General features: G+C 44.9%; 1 protein-coding gene across 3 annotated transcripts in view; it reads left to right on the forward strand.

The window, feature by feature from the left end:
- Positions 1 to 18,446, forward strand: part of EVL (Enah/Vasp-like) — a 181,902-nt gene that overhangs the window by 148,582 nt on the left and 14,874 nt on the right. For all 3 annotated transcript variants that reach the window (XM_077123517.1, XM_077123515.1, XM_077123516.1), the window contains exons 4-7: positions 9,708 to 9,771; positions 13,966 to 14,036; positions 15,981 to 16,210; positions 17,050 to 17,171. In XM_077123517.1, coding sequence (XP_076979632.1) covers positions 9,708 to 9,771; positions 13,966 to 14,036; positions 15,981 to 16,210; positions 17,050 to 17,171 — 487 coding nt within the window. The remainder of the gene's footprint in view (positions 1 to 9,707; positions 9,772 to 13,965; positions 14,037 to 15,980; positions 16,211 to 17,049; positions 17,172 to 18,446) is intronic.

Raw genomic sequence — 18,446 nt, forward strand, 5'->3', positions numbered from 1 at the left:
ATTTTGACTTTGGCAAAACATGTCTTAGGTGAGTGAGCAAAAGTGAACTTTTCCTTGGTCAGAGGCCTGGCCTGTGGTCCAGGGCCCTGTCTCAGCAAGATCAATTCCCAGGCTTGACAAGCTTGGTGAGACTGAGCCAGCATTCCCATGTCCTCGGGCAGGTCTCTTTGCCTCTCAGTGCCACCCTCACGCATGGTGCAACCTCCCAGGGCTGCAGTGGGCCCAGCTAGATGATAAGGGGCCGGGGGACACTTCAGAGAAGGTACTCCATGAATTGGAAAGTGAAGTGCCTTTTTACCAGCATAGGCAAACCAGTGTGGGTGCTAAGGGCCATTTAGGTTTGCAAGTACACATGGCGAACACGGTGTCATCTGCTAGCTTTGTCTCCTGGCTTCCTGTTTCATGAAGCTCCCCGGGAGATGTTTTCCTTTTTCATCTCCAAATGTCGCTGGCTGGTGGACTCTGCTTCGTGATGCTGCTCTCTCTGAATCTCTCATTCTCCAAAATATTTCCTCTTTTATAGGACTTCAATAAACCAATCAAGACCCACCCAAATGGGTGGAGACATGTCATCCCTTAATCCAGTTTAATAACCACTCTTGACTAAATCACATCATTCAGGGAGATGATCTGATTGCAGTTTCAAACATACAGTATTGAATAGAGATTATTCTACCTTTATGAAATGATATTTTGATTAAAACATGGCTTTTCTAGGGGGCATACTTCCTTTCAAACCAGCACAGTTGCTGTTGTTAGTACAACAGCAGCAGACTTTGCCTAAGACTGCAAGTGGTTGGTGAGTGAAATGAGCCCCCTCCAGGTTAAAGAGTCCTTGGAAGGCCCATGTCCACTGCGGGTGCCCTGGGTAGAACTGGCCAAGCCCCCCACCTTGCTGGACTTTCATTCCTTCCTCTAAAACTAAAGGGCTGTAACTCATAATGTCATGGATCCTTGCAGTGCAGAAATATCTAAGATTTCCTCCATTTGAGGGGAATGGAAGACCTCATGCCACAGACATTCTCTCCTCCTGCTCTGTAGAGTCTAAAATTCCAGCTGTCTAATTTTGAAATACATCTTGAACACAGGGACTATAGCCCTCAGGAAGGGGCTTGGACTCCTGCCGTCCTTTCCTCACCCTCTGGAGTAATGGTTAGGTGAAGGTGCTGGGGGCCTGTCCAACAGGCAGAATGAGGTCATCAAAGTGCAGGACCACAGCAGACCACCATAGAGATGATGAGAGTGACCTGGGCTGGGCTGGGGACACAGCAGCTTAGGGTACACCACTGTTGCAGATCTCTGTCCCATGGAGGGGACTGGCCAGAGGAGGGTGGGGCTCCAGGGCTGGCCCAGGGCACTAGACAAGGTCTCCAGGACAGGGACTCAGGCCCCCAGAGGAAACAAAACTCCAGATTCAGGAGTGGGCTCTGCTGATCCAGGGCTTAGAGGAGGGCAGCAGAGTAGCTCAGGCCTGAGTCCCAGCATGTGGAACTGAGACTCCTTGAATCCCTCCTGCCTCAGGATGATGGGGGGAGGGGCCAGGTGACCCCTGTGGGTTGTATGGAGGAGCCCAGTAGCACTGCCCATGGGCTGCAGTCCCTGCCCTCATGGCTTTTCTTCTGGGAACTGTCAGTATGCCCCCTTTGCTCTTTAAGTTCTTAATGGGATACTGCAGTGTGATTGAATTTCAGGAAAAAAATGGGATTTTGCAGGTAGTTTGAGTGTAACTACTACTTGCATTTATGAGACCTTGAGCAAGTCACTTAGCCTTTCTTTACCTGGGCTCCTCACCTGTTTCAAGTTCTCTTTTTTTTTTTTTTAATTTTTTTTTTATTTTTACATGGGCAGGCACCGAGAATCGAACCCAGGTCCTCTGGCATGGCAGGCAAGCATTCTTGCCTGCTGAGCCACCGTGGCCCGCCCTGTCTCAAGTTCTCTTGTCTTACAGGATTGTAAAAGAATTAAGTGAGGAAAAATGCTTTGACACTAACATAAACCAGTGTTATTCACATATTAATTCCTTTGTTTCCAAGAGCAAGAAGGGAGGCAGCACTTAGGACTCTGGGCCTAAGTAATAGAGAAAACTAATTTCCCCCAGGTGGACTGTGTTGTGGGGCTGTGCTGCCCTCACCTCATCCTGGAGTGACAGAACCACTTCCCATCTAAACAGCAATGGGTGAGAGCAGTTTGCCCAGACTTCCTCCCTGTCACTGTGCCTCTCTGCAGTTCCCCAGGCTGAGCTCAGTCCCCTGAGCTGACAGTGAGAAAGAACAATCTGTTTTTTCTCCAGTTGGGGCAAAAGCCTGGATTTTATTTTTTATTTTTTATTTTTTATTAATTAAAAAAAGAATTAACAAAACAATTAGAAATCATTCCATTCTACATGTACAATCAGTAATTCTTAATAACATCACATAGTTGCATATTCATGATTTCTTAGTACATTTGCATCGATTTAGAAAAAGAAATAAACAGACAACAGAATAAGAATTAAAACATTAATAGAAAGAAAAAAAAAGCAAAAAACCTATACCTCACATGCAGCTTCATTCAGTGTTTTAACATAATTGCATTACAATTGGGTAGTATTGTGCTGTCCATTTCTGAGTTTTTATATCCAGTCCCGTTGTACAGTCTGTATCCCTTCAGCTCCAATTACCCCTTCTCTTTTTTTTTTTTTTAATTAGCGGAAAAAAAGAAATTAACCCAACATTTAGAAATCATACCATTCTACATATGCAATCAGTAATTCTTAACATCATCACATAGATGCATGATCATCAATTCTTACTACATTTGCATCGGTTTAGAAAAACTAGCAACATAACCGAAAAAGATATAGAATGTTAATATAGAGACAAAAATAAAAGTAATAATAGTAAAGTCAAAACAAAACAAAACAAAACAAAAACCTATAGCTCAGATGCAGCTTCATTCAGTGTTTTAACAAGATTACTTTACAATTAGGTATTATTGTGTTGTCCATTTCTGAGTTTTTGTATCTAGTCCTGTTGCATAGTCTGTATCCCTTCAACTCCAATTGCCCATTATCTTACCCTGTTTCTACCTCCTGCTGGACTCTGTTACCAATGACATATTCCAAATTTATTCTCGAATGTCTGTTCACATCAGTGGGACCATACAGTATTTGTCCTTTAGTTTTTGGCTAGACTCACTCAGCATAATGTTCTCTAGGTCCATCCGTGTTATTACATGCTTCATAAGTTTATCCTGTCTTAAAGCTGCATAGTATTCCATCGTATGTATATACCACAGTTTGTTTAGCCACTCTTCTGTTGATGGAGATTTCGGCTGTTTCCATCTCTTTGCAATTGTAAATAACGCTGCTATAAACATTCGTGTGCAAATGTCCGTTTGTGTCTTTGCCCTTAAGTCCTTTGAGTATATTCCCAGCAATGGTATTGCTGGGTCGTATGGCAATTCTATATTCAGCTTTTTGAGGAACCGCCAAACTGCCTTCCACAGTGGTTGCACCATTTGACATTCCCACCAACAGTGGATAAGTGTGCCTCTTTCTCCGCATCCTCTCCAGCACTTGTCATTTTCTGTTTTGTTGATAATGGCCATTCTGGTGGGTGTGAGATGATATCTCATTGTGGTTTTGATTTGCATTTCTCTAATGGCCAGGGACATTGAGCATCTCTTCATGTGCCTTTTGGCCATTTGTATTTCCTCATCTGATAGGTGTCTGTTCAAGTCTTTTTCCCGTTTTGTAATTGGGTTGGCTGTCTTTTTGTTGTTGAGATGAGCAATCTCTTTATAAATTCTGGATACTAGACCTTTATCTGATATATCATTTCCAAATATTGCCTCCCATTGTGTAGGCTGTCTTTCTACTTTCTTGATGAAGTTCTTTGATGCACAAAAGTGTTTAATTTTGAGGAGCTCCCATTTATTTATTTCCTTCTTCAGTGCTCTTGCTTTAGGTTTAAGGTCCATAAAACCGCCTCCAGTTGTAAGATCCATAAGATATCTCCCAACATTTTCCTCTAACTGTTTTATGGTTTTAGACCTAATGTTTAGATCTTTGATCCATTTTGAGTTAACTTTTGTATAGGGTGTGAGAGATGGGTCTTCTTTCATTCTTTTGCATATGGATATCCAGTTCTCTAGGCACCATTTATTGAAGAGACTGCTCTGTCCCAGGTGAGTTGGCTTGACTGCCTTATCAAAGATCAAATGTCCATAGATGAGAGGGTCTATATCTGAGCACTCTATTCGATTCCATTGGTCGATATATCTATCTTTATGCCAATACCATGCTGTTTTGACCACTGTGGCTTCATAATATGCCTTAAAGTCCGGCATCGCTAGACCTCCAGCTTCGTTTTTTTTCCTCAAGATGTTTTTAGCAATTTGGGGCACCCTGCCCTTCCAGATAAATTTGCTTATTGGTTTTTCTATTTCTGAAAAATAAGTTGTTGGGATTTTGATTGGTATTGCATTGAATCTGCAAATCAATTTAGGTAGGATTGACATCTTAACTATATTTAGTCTTCCAATCCATGAACATGGTATGCCCTTCCATCTATTTAGGTCTTCTGTGATTTCTTTTAGCAGTTTTTTGTAGTTTTCTTCATATAGGTTTTTTGTCTCTTTAGTTAAATTTATTCCTAGGTATTTTATTCTTTTAGTTGCAATTGTAAATGGGATTCGTTTCTTGATTTCCCCCTCAGCTTGTTCATTACTAGTGTATAGAAATGCTACAGATTTTTGAATGTTGATCTTGTAACCTGCTACTTTGCTGTACTCATTTATTAGCTCTAGTAGTTTTGTTGTGGATTTTTCCGGGTTTTCGACGTATAGTATCATATCGTCTGCAAACAGTGATAGTTTTACTTCTTCCTTTCCAATTTTGATGCCTTGTATTTCTTTTTCTTGTCTAATTGCTCTGGCTAGAACCTCCAACACAATGTTGAATAATAGTGGTGATAGTGGACATCCTTGTCTTGTTCCTGATCTTAGGGGGAAGTTTTCAATTTTTCCCCATTGAGAATGATATTAGCTGTGGGTTTTTCATATATTCCCTCTATCATTTTAAGGAAGTTTCCTTGTATTCCTATCTTTTGAAGTGTTTTCAACAGGAAAGGATGTTGAATCTTGTCAAATGCCTTCTCTGCCTCAATTGAGATGATCATGTGATTTTTCTGCTTTGATTTGTTGATATGGTGTATTACATTAATTGATTTTCTTATGTTGAACCATCCTTGCATACCTGGGATGAATCCTACTTGGTCATGATGTATAATTCTTTTAATGTGTTGTTGGATACGATTTGCTAGAATTTTATTGAGGATTTTTGCATCTATATTCATTAGAGAGATTGGTCTGTAGTTTTCTTTTTTTGTAATATCTTTGCCTGGTTTTGGTATGAGGGTGATGTTGGCTTCATAGAATGAATTAGGTAGTTTTCCCTCCACTTCGATTTTTTTGAAGAGTTTGAGGAGAGTTGGTACTAATTCTTTCTAGAATGTTTGATAGAATTCACATGTGAAGCCGTCTGGTCCTGGACTTTTCTTTTTAGGAAGCTTTTGAATGACTGCTTCAATTTCTTTACTTGTGATTGGTTTGTTGAGGTCATCTATGTCTTCTTGAGTCAAAGTTGGTTGTTCATGTCTTTCCAGGAACCCGTCCATTTCCTCTAAATTGTTGTATTTATTAGCGTAAAGTTGTTCATAGTATCCTGTTATTACCTCCTTTATTTCTGTGAGGTCAGTAGTTATGTCTCCTCTTCCATTTCTGATCTTATTTATTTGCATCCTCTCTCTTCTTCTTTTTGTCAATCTTGCTAAGGGCTCATCAATCTTATTGATTTTCTCATAGAACCAACTTCTGGTCTTATTGATTTTCTCTATTGTTTTCATGTTTTCAATTTCATTTATTTCTGCTCTGATCTTTGTTATTTCTTTCCTTTTGCTTGCTTTGGGATTAGTTTGCTGTTCTTTCTCCAGTTCTTCCAAGTGAACAGTTAATTCCTGCATTTTTGCCTTTTCTTCTTTTCTGATATAGGCATTTAGGGCAATAAATTTCCCTCTTAGCACTGCCTTTGCTGCATCCCATAAGTTTTGATATGTTGTGTTTTCATTTTCATTTGCCTCGAGGTATTTACTAATTTCTCTTGCAATTTCTTCTTTGACCCACTCGTTGTTTAAGAGTGTGTTGTTGAGCCTCCACGTATTTGTGAATTTTCTGGCATTCCGCCTATTATTGATTTCCAGCTTCATTCCTTTATGATCCGAGAAAGTGTTGTGTATGATTTCAGTCTTTTTAAATTTGTTAAGACTTGCTTTGTGACCCAGCATATGGTCTATCTTTGAGAATGATCCATGAGCACTTGAGAAAAAGGTGTATCCTGCTGTTGTGGGATTTAATGTCCTATAAATGTCTGTTAAGTCTAGCTCCTTTATAGTAATATTCAGATTCTCTATTTCTTTATTGATCCTCTGTCTAGATGTTCTGTCCATTGATGAGAGTGGTGAATTGAAGTCTCCAACTATTATGGTATTTGTGTCTATTTCCTTTTTCAGTGTTTGCAGTGTATTCCTCACGTATTTTGGGGCATTCTGTTTCGGTGCGTAAATATTTATGATTGTTATGTCTTCTTGTTTAATTGTTCCTTTTATTAGTATATAGTGTCCTTCTTTGTCTCTTTTAACTGTTTTACATTTGAAGTTTAACTTGTTGGATATTAGTATAGCCACTCCTGCTATTTTCTGGTTGTTAGTTGCATGAAATATCTTTTCCCAACCTTTCACTTTCAACCTATGTTTATCTTTGGGTCTAAGATGTGTTTCCTGTAGGCAGCATATAGAAGGATCCTGTTTTTTAATCCATTCTGCCATTCTATGTCTTTTGATTGGGGAATTCAGTCCATTAACATTTAGTGTTATTATTGTTTGGATAATATTTTCCTCTACCATTTTGCCTTTTGTATTATATATATCATATCTGGCTTTCCTTCTTTCTACACTCTTCTCCATACCTCTCTCTTCTGTCTTTTCGGTTCTGACTCTAGTGCTCCCTTTAGTATTTCTTGCAGAGCTGGTCTCTTGGTCACAAATTCTCTCAGTGATTTTTTGTCTGAGAATGTTTTAATTTCTCCCTCATTTTTGAAGGACAATTTTGCTGGATATAGGAGTCTTGGTTGGCAGTTTTTCTCTTTTAGTAATTTAAATATATCATCCCACTGTCTTCTAGCCTCCATGGTTTCTGCTGAGAAATCTACACATAGTCTTATTGGGTTTCCCTTGTATGTGATGGATTGTTTTTCTCTTGCTGCTTTCAAGATCCTCTCTTTCTCTTTGACCTCTGACATTCTAACTAGTAAGCGTCTTGAAGAACGCCTATTTGGGTCTAATCTCTTTGGGGTGCGCTGCACTTCTTGGATCTGTAATTTTAGGTCTTTCATAAGAGTTGGGAAATTTTCAGTGAAAATTTCTTCCATTAGTTTTTCTCCTCCTTTTCCCTTCTCTTCTCCTTCTGGGACACCCACAACACGTATATTTGTGCGGTTCATATTGTCCTTGAGTTCCCTGATACCCTGTTCAAATTTTTCCATTCTTTTCCCGATAGTTTCTGTTTGTTTTTGGAATTCAGATGTTCCATCCTCCAAATCACTAATTCTATCTTCTGTCTCTTTAAATCTATCATTGTAGGTATCCATTGTTTTTTCTATCTTTTCTACTTTGTCCTTCACTTCCATAAGTTCTGTGATTTGTTTTTTCAGTTTTTCTATTTCTTCTTTATGTTCAGCCCATGTCTTCTTCATGTCCTCCCTCAATTTATCGATTTCGTTTTTGAAGAGGTTTTCCATTTCTGTTCGTATATTCAGCATTAGTTGTCTCAGCTCCTGTATCTCATTTGAACTATTGGTTTGTTCCTTTGACTGGGCCATATTTTCAATTTTCTGAGCGTAATCCGTTATCTTCTGCTGGCGTCTGTGCATTTAGACAGATTTCCCTGGGTATTGGATCCCAAAGTTTGGAAGATTTTTCTGTGAAATCTCTGGGTTCTGTTTTTCTTATCCTGCCCAGTAGGTGGCGCTCGTGGCACACGTTTGTCTGCGGGTCCCACCAGTAAAAGGTGCTGTGGGACCTTTAACTTTGGAAAACTCTCGCCGTCCGGGAGGTTCGCTAGCCGAAGCGGCTTGGAAGGGTTCGAGCTGGCCCGGGGTTCGAATGCGGGGAGGGTTGCTGGCCGCCGCAGCCCGGGAAAGCGCCCGTCCGAATTTCCTAGTTGCCCGGGTGACAAGCGTGGCGGGAGGGCGCCAGCGGCAGCGGCCCGCCCGGGAGAGTGCACGTTCCCAGGGAGTCACGGGTTTGGAAGGGGCCTCCCCCACCCATCACCGTTCTCCGCGGCCTGGGGATTTCCGATCCAATTCTCTCAGTTGGTCTGGGGGGCCGCGCGTGGTGTGGGCGCCAGCCGCCGCGGTTTCAGGGGACTGCCTCTCCAGTTCTCCCAGCCGGCCCGGGAAGGGGGAAGGGAGTGACTCCGGCCGCTTGCCGCCCCGCCCGGTGAAGCCCGCACGCCTCGGCGATCTCACCCGAGCGGCTTCTCTCAGCCAGCCAGCCATTCCAGGATGGGGTACGCTGTCTTTTTTATCTCTGTTGTGGCTTTGGGCGCTGTTCTGTATCGTTTCTACTCCCCTAGTAGCTGTCCTGGAGAAGAAACTAAGATCCGCGCGTCTTACTAAGCTGCCATCTTCTCCGGAAGTCCTCTGGATTTTATTTTTAAATGTGGTACAGCAATAAAGGAGCCCTGACACCAATTCCTAGTGCCAGTCTTATCTAAGCACTGGAGTTCCGACAGCATACCTCTCCTTCTCCCTATTCCCCTTCAGGTCTAGGGTGCGGGCAGGGACTGCAAGGCTCTGTTTGTGGTCAGCCCAGGACATCAGTGCCTACCTCTGTCAGCCCCCACCCCTCAACTCCGGACCATTAGACCTGGGCAGCTGAGCCACACTTAGGAGTAAGAAATGCAGGCTTCAGGCCAGGCAGACCTAGGGTTTAAACTCTGGCTCTGACATACACTAGCTCTAAGTGTCACTTCTTTACTCAAAAATCCTTTTGGTTCTAAGAAGAGATTGGAATAAAAACAGATCCACTTGGATGAGTATGGCTGCTGAATCACTGTACTGATACTTCTAGCCTCCCAAGTTTTGGAGCAGCTAAAAGGAAAAATCTGAATTAGTAGAGTGTAATCCATAACAGACTGAAATCTGTTCTGAAACTTCTTGTTGAAGTGTACTTTAAAAATGATTGCTGCTTCTTTCTTTTCTTATTATGTGTGCTGTATTTTACGATACAAAACATTTTTTAAAAATGGATCCACATGGGTTTGGCGATAAGTCCACTGGTGATGTTAGAACAGTTTTGTGGCAAGTCGAAAGGTGAGAAGCCAGATTCATTTAGTTGAGATAGTGGCATGTGAGGAAGTAGGACCAGCAAATGTAGTTTGAGAAGGGAAGGAGAGGCTTCAGGAGCTGAAAGATTATTTTAATCAAGTAAAAAAATTGTTCATATGAATTAGCACAGAAAGAAGAGTTCTGGGCTAGGGAGGATGGCACAGGTGAGAGAGTCAGCTTCTGTGGCTAGGAGGGGTGGAGAGGGACACAGGTACAGCCTTGCTTGTCAGGGGCCTTTGTCCCTCCGCTAACCTCTATGCCTTTGTGCTTCTCTGCCCCACAGGCCCCTCCACCCAGCGTCAGGCACAGAATGGCCCCTCTCCTGATGAGATGGACCTCCAGAGAAGGTAACTGTCCCCTGCCTTGACCCCTCCCCTGGACAGCCTGGCAGCCTGCTGCCCAAGCCTAGTGGTCAGGGCACCTATAAGCAAACAGGATACATCTGCAGCGATGACCAAGACTCCCAGAGATGCAGAGTGGGGTCTGGGGAATGGGCCAGAACAGAGAGGAAGGGGGAACAGATTTGTCACGGTGTTCCTCAGAAGTCAAGGCCAGAAGTGGCCATGAGAATTTGTGGCATGTCACCACAAGCACCATCAGCTTCTAATTATTCAGCCCTCCTACCAGGCTGCCAGTAGCCTAAGTGCAGTTCATACATTGTTCCATTCACCTTTCCCTAGTGCACCAGGAGGTATAAGACTTAGTTCCCTCTCAAACATGATGTGCAGAGATTAAGTAGCTTGCCACAGCCACACTGCCAAACATGGGCAAAGACAGAACTGTCCTGTCTAGACCTCCCCAAGGCCCTTGGCCTTGGCTGCCACATTCTGCGCAGAAGACCTAAGGAGGCCTGGTCCTGCCACTCCCTTGCCTGGTGCCCGAGGGGAATGAATAGTCTATCCAGGGGGCTCTACTCCCTCCCACTTGCCTCCCACTAGGCAGTCAAAGCAGGTAGAGACCACAGAAGTACTTGGTGAGCTGTAGTTGCTCCTTTACAATTTGTTGTCATCATTGGGCCCAGCCTCAGAATGTGATATGAGGCTGCAAAAATGATCCCCCACCTCCAAGGCACTTCTAGAATGTTAGAACTAGAAGAAATGACCAGGGCTGTTGCCCTGAAATTGCAGAAGAGGTGGTGGAGGCTCAAAGTAGGAGGGGCCTCCCCAAGGTCACATCTCCAGGAAGAGGCTAATACTCAAATTCAGGTCTGCTGTGTCCACAGTAGGAGCGTGCCATCTTCTATCAAGGCTATGGATTGCGGGTCAGCAGAAACCATGTCTAGGAAGAGTAGGCGAGAGCCAGTCCACACTCGCCCAGTTTTTTAAGAAGAGGAAGCATCAAGTGTCTTAACTAAACTCCAGCAGAGCCTGGGGCTTGGAGCCAAGAAAGCAGACCTTACCCTGTCCCCATCCCTTCACCTGGCCTGGGCTTTCACTGAAGTCTTTCTCTCCTTGAGCTGCACCCCTACTGTCTGAGAAATGGATGCTGTAGGCTAAATGACCTCTCAGTCTCCTTCTGGATCTGACATTGGTTTTATGACCTTGGGCAAGTTATCTCTCTACTCTTCAGTTTCCCCATTTGAAAATAACAATGTTGGCCTTAGCTCTGCCTGTCTCAAGCAAATGATGTAATTGAGGGGTTCATTTTTATTTGCTGATTCTTAGTCCCGCTTTCTGGCCTCTCCAAAAAATGTCTCATTTTAACCCCCTCATCTTATCACAGGGGCTGTTACCCCTCTACCCAAAAAGGGTACAGGGGTGAGCACCTCATAGCTGGAGCCCACCAGGCTTGAGGCAGGCAGATGCAACATTGAACCTTCAGTACTTACTCAGAACTGGTGAAATGCACTGCATTGTTTTTAATTCTTAGCCCAATGAAACGACAGTTCTATTCCTCCTGTAGTAGTCCGTGGTGGAACTGAGCAGCCCCAGGCAATCCATCTGTGAACCTCAGGAGTCAGACCACAGAGTAGGCAGGGGGCCAGCTGGTCCTGCCACAGGCTCACATGACACCAGAGGCCCAGGACCTACTCAGGTCACACAGTGAGCAAGGCAAACCAGGCACGGAGACCTTGCTATTTGCATGCAAATGGCTATCGTCAGTTCAGACCAGATTTTTAAATAGTTTCCAAACATCCTCATTTTACTCTGCATTTTCTAAGTATGTGTATCCTGCTGGGGAGGTGGAGTTTTAGGTAATGATTTGGCTATTTGGATAGAAAAGATAGTACTGGAAGCATTTCAAACACCTTTAACACCAAAAGGATCTTCTCCATGATTTTGTATCAGGCGTAATCCTCATGTAAGCCCCATGAAACAGATGTTCTGCTTCATCACAGAGAAGAAAGTGAGGCCCAGAAAAGTTGCCTTTGATCACAAAGCCCTGAAACCCAGAACTAGAGCCAGAAAATTAGCTGTCTCATAGCAGTGATCTTTGCAGTGAATTTTGGGTCCCCTTTTCTCCATCTCTAAAATGAAAGCAAGAGGATACAATTCCTAACAATTCTTCCTTCCTACAATTCTTCCTTCCTTCCTCCCTCCCTCCCTCCCGCCCTCCTTTCCTCCTTCTCTCCCACTCCATGCCAGGCTCAGTGCAGCCACCAGAGAAACACTGGCGTGCTGTGAATCAAGGCCCATGCTTTCCCAACCCTCTCCCCACCGTGACAGAGACCTCCTGCACCCAGCACTCTCGCACGGAGCCCAGATTTGGCATCAGAGCATTTAGAGTTGGCTGGACCTGGCTGAAACCTTGCTGCTGTCCTAGCCTGCCTAGAGGGTTTAAGTCTCCTCCTACCCTAGGGTCTCACCCCCAGGTGCTGTGGATATATCTGTGGGTCTGTGTCCTCATCTGTCAGGCCTTTAAGAACTTCCTAAGATTACTCTAGCCTAAGTATGATGTTTCTTACAATATAGCATTACTTTTTTTTTTTTTATTAATTAAAAAAAGAATTAACAAAACAATTAGAAATCATTCCATTCTACATGTACAATCAGTAATTCTTAATAACATCACATAGTTGCATATTCATCATTTCTTAGTACATTTGCATCGATTTAGAAAAAGAAATAAAAAGACAACAGAATAAGAATTAAAACAATAATAGAAAGAAAAAAAAAAAAACAAAAAACCTATACCTCACATATAGCATTACTTTTAAGAGCCAGCATGTGTAGTATAAGTAACTACACTCCCTCATACCCACATGCTTTTCAGGTTGTAATGCGGATGGTCAGAGAGAGATTTTATTTTTGTCTTTTGCCATAAAGGGAGAAAGTTTTCTATATATTGCGTAGCATTACGTATTTCTGCCTACTTTAACTTCTAACAAAGCATTTTCTAAGAAAATTTTTTTCAAGTCACTATTTTCTTTTGAGGCTGCCAAAGACAAATGGTAGGATTATGGTTGTGCATATACCTTTTCCTTCATGCAGAATTCTGAAAAGATTATTTTCAGTTTGTATATTGCATATTTACATGATCAGTGTTCCTTATTTTATGAACTGGTCTTCTCAATCCTTGATGATTTTTAAAAATCTGTTATTGTCTAACTCAGTAAAATAACGTTAGCTTTAAATATGTTTTCCTTCCTTATTTAAATTCCATAACTATGGCAAATAATTTGTTAAATTATTATATTCAAAGCCAAGGTGGCTATAACCTTGGTTCTCCACCTGTACACTCCATAATATAAGTTGCTATAGCCTAATGCTTAATCAGTTGAGAATAAAGAATTAAATATATTTAATACAGTAGTTAGTACAGGTTACATGTGAGCTCTCAGCTACATTAGCAACTTGTGAAAAAAGAATCAACCAAATGGTAATGTTATAATGAATTATCAGGTAAAATTTTTCAGTTATGAAATGTCTATTTTGAAATTGTAAATATTTTAAGTATTTTATTAAGGCACGTAATAAACTGTTCTTTAAAACTTGTTGGGCAAAATGAAAATTTAAAGCCATAATGGTAAAACATGACATACTGATCATAGAATAAAGAAATAATAACAGAAGATCACTCTGACCTAAGGAACTAGGGTGTTCGTTCCCACTAGGTACATGTACCAAGTGAGCCTCTAAAAGGAAGGTAGGCCTGCCATTGGTAAGAAGTGAGGACATGCAGCCTTAGTGTCCATCTCTCCTTACCACCGGCAATGCCTAAACATGGTACCAGGGCACTTAGTCAGGTGCAATGAGAGCTTGTGCTCCTGAGGCTGGGTCTGCCGAGGCCACAAGCCCGTGAAGACAGGAGATCCTGCCAAACCTAGGGAAAGATAGTGCCTTCTGTGAGGGCTCCCCACAGGCTGCCCCAAGAGTCAGGAGGCTTTGGCGCTTACTTCCTTCCTCACTTGTTAAGTGGAGGCAGCAAGCCCTGGCCATAGGCACCAGTGACGGGATGAGCCAGCTCACCTAGCCTGGTGCGCCCAGCAAGCTCTCAGGTGGTGCTGGTGAAACCTGACTCGGGAGCCTGGGCTCAGGCAGGAACAGAGCCGTGTTGTCCTCAGGCTCAGAAGAAATCAGACAGCGCCGTTGTTGTTTCAGACAAGTGATGGAGCAGCAGCAGCACCAGCAGCAGCGACAAGAGTCTCTTGAGAGAAGAACTTCAGCCACAGGTGAGCGCCCCTACCTCCTCTGGGTCTAATTCCCATACCACCCTGCCCTATCGGCAGCTTCTGCATGTAGATGGTGCCCAGGCCCGTCGGGTCCCCTGTGAAGAGCTACTGACCACATAAGTTTCCACAGTGTGATGGGTCTTCAGATGAAGGCCAGGGGAGGACAGGTACAGAGTGGAGGCTGGGACATTAGCTCAGCCTGGTCCAGCTGTGGCTCACCACCCTGCTGGCCCTCCCACCGCTCAGTCACTGAGTGGACACTCAGAGACACCTACCACTTGCTGGGCCCTATGCTGGGGTCCTGTGCTGAGGGCTAGGAACTCAAAGATGTGCAAGGGAGACACGGCCCTGCCTCCAAGGAGTTCATTGCCCAGTCCAGAAGACAGATAGGCTGACGGGCACTTGTACTGCCACGTGGTACACATTGTAACAAATTTGGTGCAAGTACTGGAGGCTCACAGGAAGGGGTCAGAGAAGGCATCAGCTACACTGTTGCCTCCAATGTTGACTGGGACTTAACACATTAAAGGAACAGATGAAGGGCTTTCTAGGAAACTGCAGTGTTTTATAAATACGAAGTGTTTTCATACTCTTTATCTTGCTTAACTGTCTCGAAGTGTTTTCATATTCTTTATCTTGCTTAACTGTCTCAAACATGCCATGAAATAATCAGGTGCACATTATCCTATTTCACTGAGGAGGAAGCCCAGCACCGTTGGTGAGAACACTGGCTCACACCACCACCTCTCGCCTCAACTGCACAGCTGTGTCCCCACAAGCCTCCCTGCTCCTGTGCTGGCCCATTCTCTGCACTCGAGCCAGGACACCTGCATCTTGGTGCAAGTCTGGCTACAGAACTGGGCCTCCCCCTTCTGCCCCCATGGCTCCTGGAATAAACCAGCAACCTTAGTGTGGGCTCCTTCAGACCCATCCAGCCTCACCATGTCCTCCTCTCACTCTGCACTCTGGCCATGCTGGGCGGCTCCAGTCAGCACCTCCCATGCCTCACATCTTCTCTTGCCCTCTGGCTTTGCCCCTTCTGAACTCTGCCTAAAACATGCCCACCTCCTCTCCTTCCTTCCTTGCACTTGCCCCCTTCACTGAACTTAACCCCTTCTCTCTGTCCTATCCCAACAGTCATCACTTCCTCCAGGAAGTCTTCTGTGGACTTCCGGCCACACTCTCCAGAGCCCCTCTTAATATGCCAAGGTACCCCCCTGCACCTCCTCTCAGTAGCACACATCACCCCATCACCATTATAACTTTGCATTCAGCGATATAACTAGGTGAGTGTCTTTCACTGGGCTAGGAGCTCCATAAGCGAAGAACCTGTGGACTTTTTTCCTTACCATTGGTCCCCAGCACCTAGCATGGCACCTGGCCCCTCACAGAGGCTCAATACATGTTGGCTGGGGACGTGGTTGGATGATGGCCCACCCTGATTCTCCAGGAACCCAGTTACACCAGCACTCAGCACTACCCCTGGCAGGGACCTCAGTCAGCCATATGACCCAGTTACCTCCCATCGGCTATAATTGCAGTTCAGGGACCAACATCTGCTGATGCCTAGGATGGCACTGGGTGCTTAGAAGAAACAGAAAAGAGGAAAAGGCACTATTTGTGCCATCAGAAGCCTACTCTCCCCCTGGAAAAGCATGACTGGAGCAAGAGAAAGTTGCTGAGCTCAAGGAATGTTAAGCAGGCATGTGACACTGTGGGCCCAGCTGGCTCCAGGTGCCAAGGAGACTAGAAATAAGGAGTGATTAGAGCAGGAACAAGTTTATCCTGCAGGGGCTTCTTAGAAGGAGCAAATTCTGAGCTTCTCCTCAACCCTTGAGAAACAGGCTGCCCTCTGTCCTTTCTTCCTGGGACCTGAGATGAGTACAGCAGGTTTGGCCAGCAGGTGGGTACTGGGGACTGACAAGCCTCTCTGTTGCCTTGCAGGACCCATCCTCCCACCGGGACACCCTTCATCTGCAACCAGTGTCCCCCTTGCATGTAGTGGGCCACCACCTCCACCCCCACCCCCTGTCCCGCCTCCACCCTCGGGAGCCACCCCGCCTCCCCCACCCCCACTGCCAGCGGGAGGAGCACAGGGAACCAGCCATGATGAGAGCTCTGTGTCAGGACTGGCTGCTGCCCTGGCTGGGGCCAAGCTGAGAAGAGTCCAGAGGGTAAGCGCCCCCACGTCCAGGGGCGGGAAGGGTGAATGGGAAGGACTGAGAAAACCTGTCAGTGGTCAGACCCCTACCTCATCTGTGGAGCACTCAGGAAAGCATCTCCCTCCCTAAGCCTACATGCCACCTCTCTGCAAATTGTTGTTAAATGAGAAAACATTTATAACAGGACTTAGTAAATTATAAGGCGCTTCATTTAAGTTTTATAAATTTCTGTTGATCCCTCAATTATCTTCACAAAGTAGAACAAGAAATATTTCCCCCTTTATAAACGAGAAAATGGAGCCACAGGCAGGCTAAAGGATTTGTTCACATCACAATTTGTAAATTGCAGAGTTTGGACTCATGTACTGGGTCTCCTGAATTCAAGTCAGTTGTGCTTTCCACAATACCAAGTTATGTTGTAGAAATCAATTCCATCTGGCTCAGTTCTTCATACCTAACCCCTCTACAAACTCCCTGTGACACAGAATAGCTGGGATGAGACTGACTCAGATCTCCAGCTGAGATTTTGTCTCCTTCTCCTAAGGATTGCCTCCCACCTCATCCACTCTGGTCAGGACTGAGCTTGCGCAGGCTCTGACTCTTGGCCGGCAGCCCTGGGAGTGTGTGCCATCACTGTCCTTGGGCATGTCCTCTTCCATCCCTTGATTCTGGTCTCCTCACTTGGGAGTTTGGGGGATTGGACTAGACCTGGCAGGACCCTTCCACCACTGCTGCTTTATACTCACATACCTACACTCACACACAGTCCCATCCATCCCCTCAAATAGTTGCTGCTGTCCTGCTACAAACACTGGAGTCTAAAATGTTAATGTTCTGTCCTTTACATTTAGCCAGAAGATGCATCTGGAGGCTCAAGTCCCAGTGGATCCTCAAAGACTGATGCCAACCGGGCAAGCAGTGGGGGGGGTGGAGGAGGCCTCATGGAAGAAATGAACAAACTGCTGGCCAAGAGGTAGGTTCGTTCCCCTCCCAAAATCAGCCTTCTCGTCGGGAAGCCTGTTTCTCAGCATTGCATGGAGAATTCCTACTTGGCCTCAGGATCCATTGTTATTTAGGTTTAGCCAAGCAGGAGAAACTGTTCACTGAGTTTTCCCTTCTCTAGGGGAGAGGTATCAAGCCAAAAGCAGTTGCCCTCTAAAATCTAAATCTTTCCTCATTTTTTGGTTTAATAAGTTTTATTGAAGTATCTGCCATGTCCAGAGCAGAGATAAATTTGGAGATAATTTCAGAAATAGATGCAGAGGGAAAAGAGTAATAGTCCCTGTACTTAAGATTCCAAAATCAATAAGCTATGGTCTCAGTACTATAGTGGCTCAGAAGACACCAAATGCTGTGAAGACAGTACCAGCCCGAAAGGGTGATTTGCAGGACACAGGAAAAGGCCTGGTTAGCTGGGAGGACATTACCCTTGAGAGATGGGAAGGAACCATCCCAGCCACGCGGTGCTTGGGCTCTGGGGCTGAGGGCAGAAAGAAGCCTCTTTTCTGGCCACACCAGCAGCACGTGCGTGCAGCCTCCACGAGGCCATCCGCCATCTCCATGGCTCTTTGTTGTTCCCCAGTAAAGTTTAGCAGTGGGGAGAAACAAACAGCACTTTCTCCAGAGAGAGCAAAGCTTGAATTTTATTTTTTTAAATGGCAAGGCAACAAGCATGTGCGGAGGTAAGTTACTGATGCTGTGGCCCACCCGGGCACCAGGAGCAAGGCTTTGCCCCACAGGACCCTCCTGTCTGAGAAGAGCAAGACCCCTCGTGCCTTCCCCTCTCCCCTAGCTCCTCCCCACTGCCTTCACAGCCAACTTGTTCTGAGTGAGAGTTCTCCATGTGTCCAAGGGCTTTTCATAGATTATCCTACTCATTCTTATTAGCTCCAAAGAGCTTGGGGAGGATGAAATGAGGAAATCGAAGCCATAGGGTTCAGGTAGCTTGGCTGACACTTCACAGCAGAGGCAGAGCCAAGATTTCCTTCCAAGGGCCTCATAAAGGGAGTATACGTGAAGGGACTGCACGGGAGGTGAACATGCCAGAAATACAGAGGTTTATCCATGGTACAGGCCCTTCTTGGGCCTCAGAGTGGGCCTGAGCGTATGTGCATGGCCCAGTGGGGAGATGAGCTTGTAGGTACTTGTCACATAGCAATACTTAGAGGTGGCTGCACAATAGTGGGAACAGCTCACTGGACAAGAGATCCAGGAGGGCTTTCTATACAGGCTTCCACGAGCACCCCGC

This window comes from Tamandua tetradactyla, chromosome 12, assembly GCF_023851605.1.
Source record: "Tamandua tetradactyla isolate mTamTet1 chromosome 12, mTamTet1.pri, whole genome shotgun sequence".
Taxonomy (NCBI): Eukaryota; Metazoa; Chordata; class Mammalia; order Pilosa; family Myrmecophagidae; genus Tamandua; species Tamandua tetradactyla.